Below are 12,826 nucleotides of genomic sequence, written 5' to 3'. Positions count from 1 at the left end.
AGAACACAGAAATCCCTTTATGCATTACCCCCCAGGTCCCTTTTGTGTTGTTCTTGCCAACACAGCAGCCATCCTGCTATATATATATCAGCTGCCACTCCTGTCCCCATCACGCTCAACACTGATCATTTGCTGTCAACAACGATGGGAAAGGTGAGCCAAGAGAGAACCTCCCAGGTTTGCGGAGTGTTTCCTCTGTGTTGGGGATGTGACTTCCAGTTGACCATGTTCACCCGTTTTTCCTTTACAGATCACCTTCTACGAGGACCGGGGCTTCCAGGGCCGCTGCTATGAGTGCAGCACCGACTGCCCCAACCTGCAGACCTATTTCAGCCGCTGCAACTCCATCAGAGTGGACAGTGGCTGCTGGATGCTCTATGAGCGCCCCAACTACCAGGGCTACCAGTACTTCCTGCGGCGTGGGGACTACCCTGACTACCAGCAGTGGATGGGCTTCAGCGACTCCATCCGCTCCTGCCGCTCCATTCCTTATGTGAGTATTGCTTTAGCCTGGCTGATGTGAGAATATCAGGTGTTCCTGTTTGTCAGTTTGTGTCCACTCACTCAGCATTGAGAGGAATGCTCAGCAAGTGCTTACACTAAGTAGTATGTCAAGGTCTGACTCTCAAACCTAAATAGAAGGATACATACATACATACAAACATACATACATACATACATATATACATACATGAACAGCAATGCATTATCTCTTACTGAAGGACATCAATGTTTTGGGGAGATATAAAAAAAACCATAGCATGACCTTTAAAGTTAAACTTGACTCAATAATCACATACCCTTAACCATAAAAGAAGGAAATCCTGTCATTTGCAATGACATGGATGAACCTAGTGGGCACTGTGCTAGCAGAAATAAGCCAGGCATGTACCCACAAAGGCCACCTGTTCTCAAAAGCAGCAGGTTTATGGAGGGAGAGATCGGTGTTGGAGATTTAGCTCAGTGGTAGTGTACTTGCCTAGCAAGCATTCAGCCCTGAGTTCTGTCCTTAGCAGCAGTTCTGTCCTTAATAGAGAACAGAACAGTGCCAACTAGAGGCTAGAGTGGTAGAGCAAGGGACCAGAGGTCTTGGAGTGATGATCAGAAATTGAAAATTACAGCTAGAGAGAAGAACTATGTTTTAGAGATTTACTTGTATAGAACATTGATAGCAGTTCATGCTATGTATTTGAGTCATTTAAAAATGCTAAAGCTGAAGCTAGAAAGATGGCTCAGTGGTTAAGAGCACTGGCTACCCTTCTAGAGGACCTGGGTTCAATTCCCAGCACCCACAAGTGACTCACAACTGTCTACAATTGCAGTTCCAGGGAATCCCATGCCCTCTTTTGGTCTCTGTGAGCACCAAGCACAACTCATGCAGTATACTTACAGACACATAGGCAAACACTCATAACCATAAAATAAAAATAAATACATCTTAAACATACAATAAACTGCTAAAAGAATGGATTCTATGTGTTCTCACCATAAAATGATAATTCTGGGGACAAATATATATTAATTAGGTACATTTAACCATGGTGCTTACTTTCAAATACCATGCTATGCCTAATAAATGCACATATACTATTTGTCAATCTTAAAATATATAAATACATTGGAAACTGAGCTAATTAAATTTGGTCAGTTCCAGTGCATTCTAACTGATATTTTTTCTTTACTATACATGCTCACACTCACCTAGAACAGTGGATCTCAACTTGTGTGGTTTTGTGTTCTTCAGGAGCCATTAATGACTAGTTTCTTATGAGACAGGTAATTAGGATTTCATGAGATACAGTCCCCATCCCCTGCAGGGTTTTTTTTTTTTCCTAAAGAAAGGAAAGAAACAGAAAGGTATGTGGATTAAAAGCAAATCAGAATTGCTGCACATCATGTGTAGAAAAGATGGCTTCAAATTGAGCTTGGTAGGATTGGGTTCCATGGGCAGTAAATGCTTTCCCCCTCTGCCTTTTGGTGTTCGCTTCCTCCACAAGCACTCCAGTTCGCTGGTCAGGTAAGCTTTATATTAGTGCATTTCCTAAATTGCTAAAACAGCAGCACAAGGAGTAGGATTGGGGGAAAACATATTTGACAGATTTACCCGAAACCCGAGTTTTGTGAAGGTGCAAGCAGGCTGCAATAGCAAGCATATAAATCCTTGCTGTTCCTCATTGTTTGTCATCACAACAGACCAGCTCTCACAGGATAAGGCTGTATGAGAGAGATGATTACCGGGGCCTTGTGTCTGAGCTTACAGAAGACTGCTCCTGCATCCATGATCGCTTCCGCCTCAATGAGATCTACTCTATGCACGTGCTGGAGGGCTGCTGGATCCTCTATGAGATGCCCAACTACCGAGGCCGGCAGTATCTGCTCAGGCCTGGAGACTACAGGCGCTACCATGACTGGGGCGCCGTGGATGCCAAAGTTGGCTCTCTGAGAAGGGTCATAGATTTGTACTAAGCCTCATTTTGCTTGCTATAATCCACACACACATGCAATAAATATATAACTTGTGTTCCTGGCACTAAGTGGCTCTTGTTTATCTTTAATATCCAAATTCTATTAAATGGTATCTTAGGAAACTTTCCTGACCCTGAAAATGTTTGGAATGCTCACCTACTTTCTCTAGTCAGGAAACAGTGGAACTTTCACACCTTGGCAACCTCTGAGTCTGCAGGAGAGAGGAAAGATGAACACAAGCAACCATTGGAACCTAGGGAAAGGAGAAAATGTAGAGCCTGCCTGTGGCTACACCACCAAAGACAAGGGATTGCTAAGGGATGGGGCAGCTGGTATCTCACAAGGAAGTATGAAAGAAAAGATGCCCGAGGGGCTGGGAAGATGCTCAGTGAGCAAAGATGTTGCCCAAGCTTGAGGATCAGAATTCTGATACTCAAAACACCCAAAGCCAGAATCAGTGGCGCACATCTGTAATCCAATAGGATGGGAGACAGGCAGGAGGATCCCCAGGAGTTTCCAGGCCAGATAGCTTTGCATGAGCAGCAGTAAACAAGAGACTTTTCAAACAACGGGGAAGGCAAATATCTATAGCCAAAGTTGTCTTCTGACTTCTGCATACACCTACAGTCACAGACATGCAAACACGCGCATACATAGATGCACACACCTCAGATACACATAGGCACATACTTTTAAAAGTAAGGGTTATGAAGAAAGGGATTTAAGCAGAATCTTCCTTTAGTGAACCTTAGTAGGAAAAGTGATGCGTTAAAGAGACAGATCACTTGTCCTGCCTCTATTACTTAGTACAGTAACAAGTTTAGTCCAGTTCCCTTAAGACATCCACAGTTCCAGTACTAACAGTTTTCTAAGCAGGAAAACCAAGACAGTTGCTTTACTTTCTACCTTATTTCTCTGAAAAAGTCACTTTTTAGCTTCTCTGTGTCTAAATTACTTGATTGAAAACTACAAGTAATTAAGGGGGAGCTCATGAACCCCAGATTGATAGCCGGGAAACCAGCATAGGACTGTTCCAGACCCCCTAATCGTGGGTGTCAGTTAGGAGGCCTGGGCGATCTATGGGGCCTCTGGCAATGGATCAGTGTTTATCCCTAATATATGAATGGACTTTGGGAGTCCATTCCACATAGAGGGATACTCTCTCAGCCTAGACACATGGGGGAGGGCCTAGGTCCTGCTCCAAATGATATGACAGACTTTGAAGATTTCCCCATGGGAGACGTCACCCTCTCTGGGGAGCAGAAAGGGTTTGGGATAGGGGGTCAGTGGGGGGGCAGTCGAGGAGGGGAGGAAGAGGGAACTGGGATTGACATATAAAACAAGCTTGTTTCTAATTTAAATAAAAAAATCTTAAAGAGGAAAAAAAAAAAACTTCATGCCTAAGTCCCAGAGAAGTTATGATGAAAAGACGAGAAAAAATAAGAATTCATTTTGTTATCTTCAAGTTATTATACAAGCATAAAGGAAGAAAATGTACGTACCCTAAGCTCTCCCACCACACACACACACACACACACACACACAACAAGGCCATGTTTATTTTGGACTCTGGTGTGAATTGTTCTCAAGGCTCAATTGCATAGAGTAAGATATTAGCATTTTCTACTGAGCATGTCTTGTTGCAAGAGAACAGCTCTCTGAGAGTGTAATTATTTCCTCACGTTTACAGAAGCAGGAAATGATACTCTGTGCCTACCGACTTCTTTGTAGAAATTAACAAGCTAATTCCAAAGTCCACAGAGAATTTCCAGGGAAAAGCCAAAGCAATCCTGAGAAAAGACAAAGGGATGAATATTTGCATTTCACTATTTCAAAACTGATCACAACTCAGTGGAATCAACACAACACAGTGCTGGCCTGAGGAAAAACTATAAATAAACAAAATAACTTAATAGTCCAAAAATAAACCCCTGTGTCTATGTTCAACTGAGTATTGGCAGAGATGAGAAGAGCATTTATGGAGAAATAATAGTCTTTTTTGTTTGTTTGTTTTTTGTTTTTGCTTTGTTTTGTTTTGAGACAGGGTTTCTCTGTATTGCTTTGGAGGTTGTCCTGGAACTCCCTCTGCAGACCAGGCTGGCCTCAAACTCACAGAGATCCACCTGCCTCTGCCTCCCGAGTGCTGGGATTAAAAGTGAGCCATAAGCACCCAGCTCATAGCAATGCTCTTAATGGTGGCCGAAAGTGGACACAGTCAGCGTCCAGATGTCAATGGATTACTGGATAAACACAGTGCAATCTGCTACTACAATGGGGTTGATATCTGTCCTTAAAAAGGGAATGAAGCAGGGCTGGAGAGATGGCTCAGCAATTAAGAGCACTGACTGCTCTTCCAAAGGTCTCTGGTTCAATTCCCAGCACCCACATGGCAGCTCACAACTGTCTGTAACTCCAAGATCTGACACCCTCACACAGACATACATACAAACAAAATACCAATGCAAATAAAATAAAAATAAATATTTTTAAAAGGAATGAAGCATTAATATGTGCTATGACAGTATGTAAAGTTAAAGAAGCCAGTCACACAGGCTACAGACTACACAGACCACACACTAGTGCATCCAGTTATATGAAATACCTAGGACAGACAAATCTATAGTGACAGCAAGTACATCTGTGGCTGCTTAGGGCTCAGGGGATGGCTAAATAAGGGTGCAATGCTGGAATATAACTTCTCATTGTGATGAGGAGCATATGTGAAAATACTGAGCTGTGAACATGAAATGGCATTGTCAAAGCTGTCTTAAAAACACTTGCCATCTAATCCACAAAGCTTCTTTAAGAATATTCTTTGCTACTGAAAGGACACGTGGGGCAAATTAGAAACAGGAAAGGCAAATATCAAAAAACTGCGATTCTTACCAAGGTAGAATGTGCAGAAAGTCTGTGATTTGCTGGTAGCTCAGCTAATTCACTAAGTTATCCCGCTGTGTTAGGTGACTAATGATATACAATTTGTTGTCGTTGTGTTTGTTCTTTAACAAAAAAAAGGGGGGGGAAGGTCTGCATCATGTCTCACGGAAAACAGTTTTGATAACTTAAAATCTCATTTTATCCTAGATGAACAATACAGAAAACTGCATTTTAGTTTATAAAGCTTAAGGCAACACAATTTTCCTTTTCCAAAATAAGGAGTGTGGGCAAGTGAGTCCCATGTTTCCCTCAGGCTCAGACATGTTAAGGCTTTATTGGGTTTCTAGGTGAGGTATGCCTATAGTTTCGTGCAGAGTCTGGAGTCCAGGAAACCAGTTTTGGTTTCTGGCTATGTGAGCTTGTCTGTATTCTCTCTAGCTTCAGTTCTACAACTGAAGTTATGCTCTCACGAGGAATGACTGGAACTCTGCCTGTTGGGGCTAGCAGATAGTAGAGGCTCAAAAAGTAGGGTCATCACTCCTTTGGTGTGCTATCATTTTGCTCCTACCATCATGTGCTGTCCCCAAAGATGCTACAGGAGAAAAAGAACAGAGAGGATGAGCTATCCTGATCATTGGTTACAAACCTCTTCACTTGTTCATTTCATTTTGGTATTGGCTCTCAAATCAAACTACTTGTTCATTTCATTACAAAACTCCTACTTTATTTTTTTAAGATTTGATTTGTTTATTATATATACAGTGTTCTGTCTGCACACCAGAAGAGGGCACCAGATCTCATTATAGATGGTTGTGACCCACCATGTGGTTTCTGGGAATTGAAGTCAGGATGTCTGGAAAAGCAGCCAGTGCTCTTAACCTCTGAGCCATCTCTCCAGCCCCCAAACCCCTACTTTAATATCTTGTTCGAATAAAGTCACTCTTGCCAACTCTAGCAAACACTGTGACTAATTTTTCTTTCATACTAATTCTTTCTTTCAAAATGATACACTTCTTTGCCACTGGTATTGTTTTTTGAATGTATTTTTAAATTTATTATATCTTTGATTTTTATTGTTATTCTTACCTTATACATGGAGAAACTGGGGATTGGGATGTTAAGTGATTTTCCAGCAATTAAGAAAGCACTACTAGAAACTCCAAAATATTTGCGGATGTGTGCAAGGATGGCTCCCCGAGCATGCTCTGCATAGACAGCCACCGCTCAGAAGCTCCACTGTAACAACAAAGAAGGGACCAGGAGGGCAGGTCAGTCTAGGTGCTGCTGTTTCCAAGCGTTAGATCTTCTGTAGCACAAATTGTAACTGCTCCTAATAATAAAAAACCCAGAGACAGATATTGGAGTTAAAGCTGAAGATCAGAAAAGCAAAGCAGCCAGCCACTAGAGAGTTCTCACCTCTACCAATGTTCAGACCGGAAGGAGGATCCTGTCCTCAGACTACATCTCCAGTCTGCCCTTCTCCTCAAACTGCACTGCTCTCCACCAAACCTCAGACTCCATGAGCTCCTGCGTCCTCCCACCTTATATTCCTCTCTCCTCCCAGTCATGTCACTCCTGTCTCCACCTCCCCAGGACTGGGCTTAAAAGTGCTGAGATCAAAGGTGTGAACTGTTTCTCTTTTAGTCAGATCCACTCTCATATAGCCCAGGGTGGCCTGAACTCACAGAGATCCATCTGCCTTTGTCTGCCTTAAATGCTGGGATTAAAGGTTTGTGGCCCACCGCCTGGCCTCCAAGGTTGTGGCTAGCTTTGCACTCTGGTCTTCAGGCAAGCTTAAATATCACCACAATCTTCCAAGCCAATGGTCATCCAAACCCTGAGAACATCACTTGTGCCCAGGTCTCTGATGCTCTAACTTAAGAAATTGTGAACCTAGGTTACTGATTCAGGTCCAGACATTGCTGTAACTCATTTATCTAAAGAGGCCAACTCTCACCACTGAATCAACATTTTCTTTCTAAGTATCTCATTTGATCTTCAACATGTCAGGGGTCCTTTGGGACTGACACTGTTTGGGCAAGATGTTGGAGCAAATCTACAGTATCACGTGGTATAAGCTAAGGAACTGACAGGAGGCAGAAATATAACCTTCCCATACTTTTTCATCTGTGATGAATTACCTGCTAGAAATGCCTCAAGGAAGGAAGTGTTCATTTTGGTGCACAGCTATAATCAGAAGAGTATAATCTATCATACTGAGGAAGGCATACTGACCAGAAAGAGCAAGCCATGGCTGCCGATTCTCATATGTTAACCCGTCAGGAGGCAGAGAAGTGGGACTAGAAAGAGATGGAGATAATGCATCTCTCACTGGCATACTTCCTTCAGTTAAGTCCCATTTGCAAGAGGTTCCATAGCCTAATAAATGCAACACCACCACATGAGAACAAGGTTCTCAAAACATGAGGCTGTGGAGAATGTGTCACAATCAATATGTCCATAACCCCTCAGAGAGTGAGGACAAGACCAGGGTATAAACTTCCTGCTTATTAAGACCTAGTATCAACTTCCCCTTTTATTAGGGTGGCATGAGTCACCACACGAGCTGCTTGGATCAGGAGTTGACAGCTGTGCAGGGATTTAATCTGGAGACGCCCTACACCTGGGAACTTTGAAGCAGCCTGGATCCTTGGGGCCCACAGGATATTAGATTCCAAAACCCCTGCCAGGAAAGCAAACCTTCAATCACCTATGAACTGAAGAGTCAACAGCCGCTTTTTATAGATCATGATTAAAATCCAAGATTATTCCAGGAAATCTACTTCTTCCATTATAATCCACATGGCTGGTCCAAGATGGGCTCTTTGATTTGCGTGCTCTAGGCACTGAACAAATATGACCTTCGTTTTTCTTTACAAATTGTTAGAGATCCTCTAATGATACAGGAACAAGGGAGGGTACTACTTTGTTCCATTCTGATCTCCATCACAGCTGGCCAGCTCCAAAAATGAAGCTGTACCGCATGGCTTCATCCATGTTGGGGCTCTCTGAAGACTGCTTCTTCATTCGGGAACACCTCTCAAGGGCATCATCTTCCCATCTCCAGACCACAAAAGTCTTGGACCTGCTATGAGATGCCCATCTGCAGGGAAGAAAATAGATCTTGATGCTCAAAAGGAAACAGCATCTATTATTAGAAGGCAAGTGCCAAACCCAGTCCTTCACAAGGAGTTACAGTTAATGCTAAGATATGTTTAAGGCTCAAGTTCTGTTAGTGCTGGTTGCATTCCAAGCATCTGTTCCTTATTCTTGATTTTTTTTTCCCTTTTGAAATTTTATACCTCATTTACTCATTGTTTTTTTTTTTTTTTTTTTTTTTTTTGTGTGTGTGTGTGTGTGTGTGTGTACACAAATGCAAGCCTGAAAATCTGAGTTTGATTCCTGGGATCCATGTGGTGGGAGGAGAGGACTGACTTCTTAAAGTTGTCCTCTGTCCAGCTGCAACACTCAGGAGAGCAGGCTCTGCACCTCACATGGGCAGTACAATAGAGCCAACCCCATTGGCAGAGGTGTGGGTGAGCCAGCCCTGAAGTCATGGTCATGGGAGAGTGGTTCCCATTACTCATCTGTCACGTGGTAGCATGGGTGGGGGAGAGATGCTGCCCACCCCATCCATTAAAGCCTGAGGCAGGTGGGAGAGCTGGTCCTGCCCCTCATCAGCTACAACACTATGCTACACCTGGGCAACTCAGTAGAGCTGGCCCTGATGACGTAGGTGTAGGAGATCCAACCCTGATGATGGGAAAGCAGGAGAACTCGCCCTGCACCTGGCTCACCTGGGCAATGCAGGAGAGCTCACTCTGGTGGTGAGGACAAGAGAGAGCTGGCAAGCTGACCAACCCTGCAACTACCCAGGCCCAGAAGCAGGGCCTAGCGTTGGCCCATCCCAACATCCACCCCATCTGTGATCTGCTGGAGCATGTGAAGGGACCGGTCCTGCAGAGCCAAAGTTGCAGGATTTCCACAGCATAGGGCAACAGCAGCATTACCAAGAGGAGTTCCAGTGAGAAGCCCATCATTAATAGTGTAGTAGAAACTGGAGCCCCGAACCCTATCAATGACTCTTTGCAATGAACATGTGCAAGTAAAGATATATGAATAAAAGGGTTTGCTTCATGACTCACAATGTCATACTACAGCTTTCATGAGGAGATTGATTTTTCCTTCTTTTTTTTTCTCTTAAATTCTATTTTATTTTATTTTGAGGTGAGGTTGCAAGGGCAGAGGGTGGATATGAAGGGATGGGGAAATTAATGGGATGGAGATGCCTGATGTGAAAGACACAAAGGATAAATTAAAAATTATTTTGTAATAATTTTAATTTTACAGAGAAGTGGAAAAGGATAGAAAAATTCTGGTCTTCTCTCCACCCAGTGTCCCCCAATCTAACATTACTGTGACACATTTACAGAATTAGAAATCCAGCACTCACACACCATCACTGTACTGGCTGATTGACACAAGCTATTCTCATGAGAAAGGAGGGAGCCTCAGGCGAGAAAATGCCTCCAGAGTATCCAGTTGTAAGACATTTTCTTAATTACTGATTTATGGGGGAGGGCCCAGCCCATGGTGGATGGTGCCATCCCTGGGCTGCTGGTCCAGGGTTCTTTAGGAAGGTGGGTTGAGCAAGCCGTGGGAAGCAAACCAGTAAGCAGCACTCCTCCATGGCCTCTGCATCAGCTCCTGCCTCCAGGTACCTGACCTGCTTGAGTTGGTATTCCAGCTTCCTTTTGTGCCAAACAGCAATGTGGAAGTATAAGCCAAATAAACCATTACTCCCACCCCAACAAAAACAAGAGTCCAGCATGATCATCAGTTTTTCTTCACCAAAAAAAATACCCCTTTCATTGAAAGACTAAATATGATCACCTTAGTTGGTGTTACCATTCACTTTATTTAAAAGAGGGCTTGGGAGAAAAGAAGGTGTACTCCATAGTATAAATAAGACAACCATAATACAATAATATGAAATGGGCTTTATATGCCTTGAAGCCTGCAAGCTAGATAGTACTATGTTGCCTTAGTGAGGAAGATCAAGATAAATCTTTACTTTCTTCTTGGAGTAAGCACTGTGGTCCACTGTCCATACCATCATTCAGGACCAGGGCACTGCTTCCCACAGACACTGATGGCTCAAAGCTGAGTGTGCCTCCGGGACTTTCTTCAGCCAAAGGAAGCTGCTAAGCCTGAGTTATCTACATTATAACCCTCCATGGTGGCAGTCTACATCCATTTACTGAGCAATTACGGGGTACAAAGTCCCAGCCCCTTGTTCAGTTAATGGTGGCTCTAAAGTTCCCTTGGGGATTGGCTGAAGCCACTGTCATTGTATTATCTCACAATTCTAACATGCAGGAGACCCCATGGTCAGCTGACGGGAGGAAAAGGGTAGGCTCAGTTCACTAATGACTTGGCTTTATATGTGGGTTCAAACTAAAAGTAGTGTTATTGCATGATGACAGCTTGCTCAGGTGGTCCCCAAAACAGCAATGGGGGAAATCTTCCCAATGAGCAACCTTAAAGAAGGGAGCCTTGAGCTGGGCAGTGGTGGCGCATGCCTTTAATCCCAGCACTCGGGAGGCAGAGACAAATGAATCTCTGTGAGTTTGAGGCCAGCCTGGTCTACAGAGTAAGTTCCAGGACAAGCTTCATAGCTACAGAGAAACCTTGTGGGGGCTGGGAGGAACAAGGGAGCCGTGGGCTAGAGAGTTGGCTCAGCAGTTAGGAGCTCTTGTTGCTCTGGCAGATAACTTGGGTTTGATTCCCAGCACTCACATGGCAGCTCACAGCCGTCTGTAACTGCAGTCCCAGAGGATCCAAAGCCCTCTTCTGACCTCTGTGGGCACCAGGCATGCATGTGGTATGCACACATAGGGGCAGGCAAACACTCATAAAATGATAAAATAAATATTAAAACATCTTCATTTTTTTTTCTTAAACAAACAAAACAGCTAGCCCGGTCATTCACCCACTTTGTGTGTGAAGAAAAGTAGCCTGAGGTCAGGGCACTCATGGAATCACTGAGCAGTGGTGAGTCATTTGCTAGTTGATTCAGGGTCAAGAAAGGGGGAGGTTGGGGTAAGAAGGTCTAGGATATCGGTCATGTGCATGGAGATAAGGTTCACAGTGTGAAGATGATCCTATCTTATATCGATGCCTATTGGAGGACTCCCACAATGAAAAAACTCTAAACCATCTATGCATGTGGCAGACTGATTGGAACAATGAACTCACAAATATCATGCCCATGGTAGCTTAGAGGAACGCTGTGCCTAACTGCTGCTGATCAATATTAATTCGGCCATTACCACTATGCAATATCCAGTCTGAAAGACAGAACAACCATAGGCCTTACTGAGTTCTCAGCCTCTGAGGAAGCTATCAGCCACCTGATGGTAAGTGGACTGCCCAGATCCTTTCCAGTCATCCTTGCTGGAATCCACACATATTCCAGGCTATTGTTGCCCTGGAGGGACTTGAACAGTAAACTTCTTATGTGCTAAATGAATATTATATGTCCATGAATAATCACCATATTGCTCCAAACAAAGACAATGAAAGGATGTATTGTTTTATAGCTTTGCAAAGCCTTAGTGTCATACAGTGAGAAATGTCAATACTCGTTTATGAAAAAGAATATTGAAAAAAAAAAAAAAAGAACATATTCTAAGTATCTGGAAACTGCCCTGACCGGACAGCATTTTGAAGTCGACTAGGAAACCTCAGGGTTCCCATAATACGTGTGTGATGTCCATGGTGTCCAATGTCTCTAATCTGAGAAAGGTGGTGACAGGATGCTAGGCACATTTCTGCCTGGCTCCTTATACTACTTTAATGAGATCCCCTCATCAAAGGAGAGGATGCTTTAGAAGAAAGAAAGAAAGAAAGAAAGAAAGAAAGAAAGAAAAAGGAAAGAAAGGAAAAGCCTTGGGGCATTTGAAGGAGGGACAGATTCTGGGTAGACATCAGCAGGCAGATTCAGGTTCTCCAAGGAGATGAGAAATGGAGGAAACACAGAGTACCTGCTTTCTTTCTAGTCAGAGCCACAGCGGGGGTCCTAGTGCTCATCAGAGTTCTGTTGTAGGGTGCAAGGGTAGAGATGAGAGACCACAAACCGCAGTTAACAATTCTAGAAGACAGTCCCCACATAACAATAATGACCATAGAGTCTTGAATTTGAACTATGCTTTTGAGAATGTTTCCTCAGATGATATCTCTTAAATCTCTCTTACTCAAGATTCCTTATTGTTTAAAGTCTTGTTTCTAAAATGTTTAAGGCAAACAAACAAAATCCGAAGCACGCATTGCTAAATCCGATTCGCTTTGAGAAGTCGTTTAAGCCGAGTAAGCTATAAAATAAACGCGTAGAATTACAGCTTCGCTCAGTCTTTTACAAAACAAGAGCAAAAGACTTTTCTCGTTGGTGGCGACAACACAACAGCTTTAGTGAATTAGAGCA

At 43.4% G+C, this 12,826-nt stretch overlaps 1 protein-coding gene across 2 annotated transcripts; it reads left to right on the top strand.

Moving 5' to 3' along the window:
• The first annotated feature begins 144 nt into the window (after window positions 1–144).
• Window positions 145–2,466, top strand: LOC100759243 (gamma-crystallin A). Of its 2 annotated transcripts, XM_035439233.1 has the most exons (4): window positions 145–153; window positions 251–493; window positions 588–590; window positions 2,194–2,466. In XM_035439233.1, exons 1-4 carry the CDS (start codon window positions 145–147, stop codon window positions 2,464–2,466), a joined length of 528 nt encoding a protein of 175 aa, XP_035295124.1. The 2 variants fall into 2 exon arrangements, with proteins under 2 accessions (XP_035295124.1, XP_035295125.1); XM_035439234.1 differs by lacking the exon at window positions 588–590.
• Window positions 2,467–12,826: the final 10,360 nt, after the last annotated feature.

Source organism: Cricetulus griseus, chromosome 2, assembly GCF_003668045.3.
Source record: "Cricetulus griseus strain 17A/GY chromosome 2, alternate assembly CriGri-PICRH-1.0, whole genome shotgun sequence".
Taxonomy (NCBI): Eukaryota; Metazoa; Chordata; class Mammalia; order Rodentia; family Cricetidae; genus Cricetulus; species Cricetulus griseus.
This window is presented reverse-complemented; position numbering and strand designations above follow the sequence as displayed.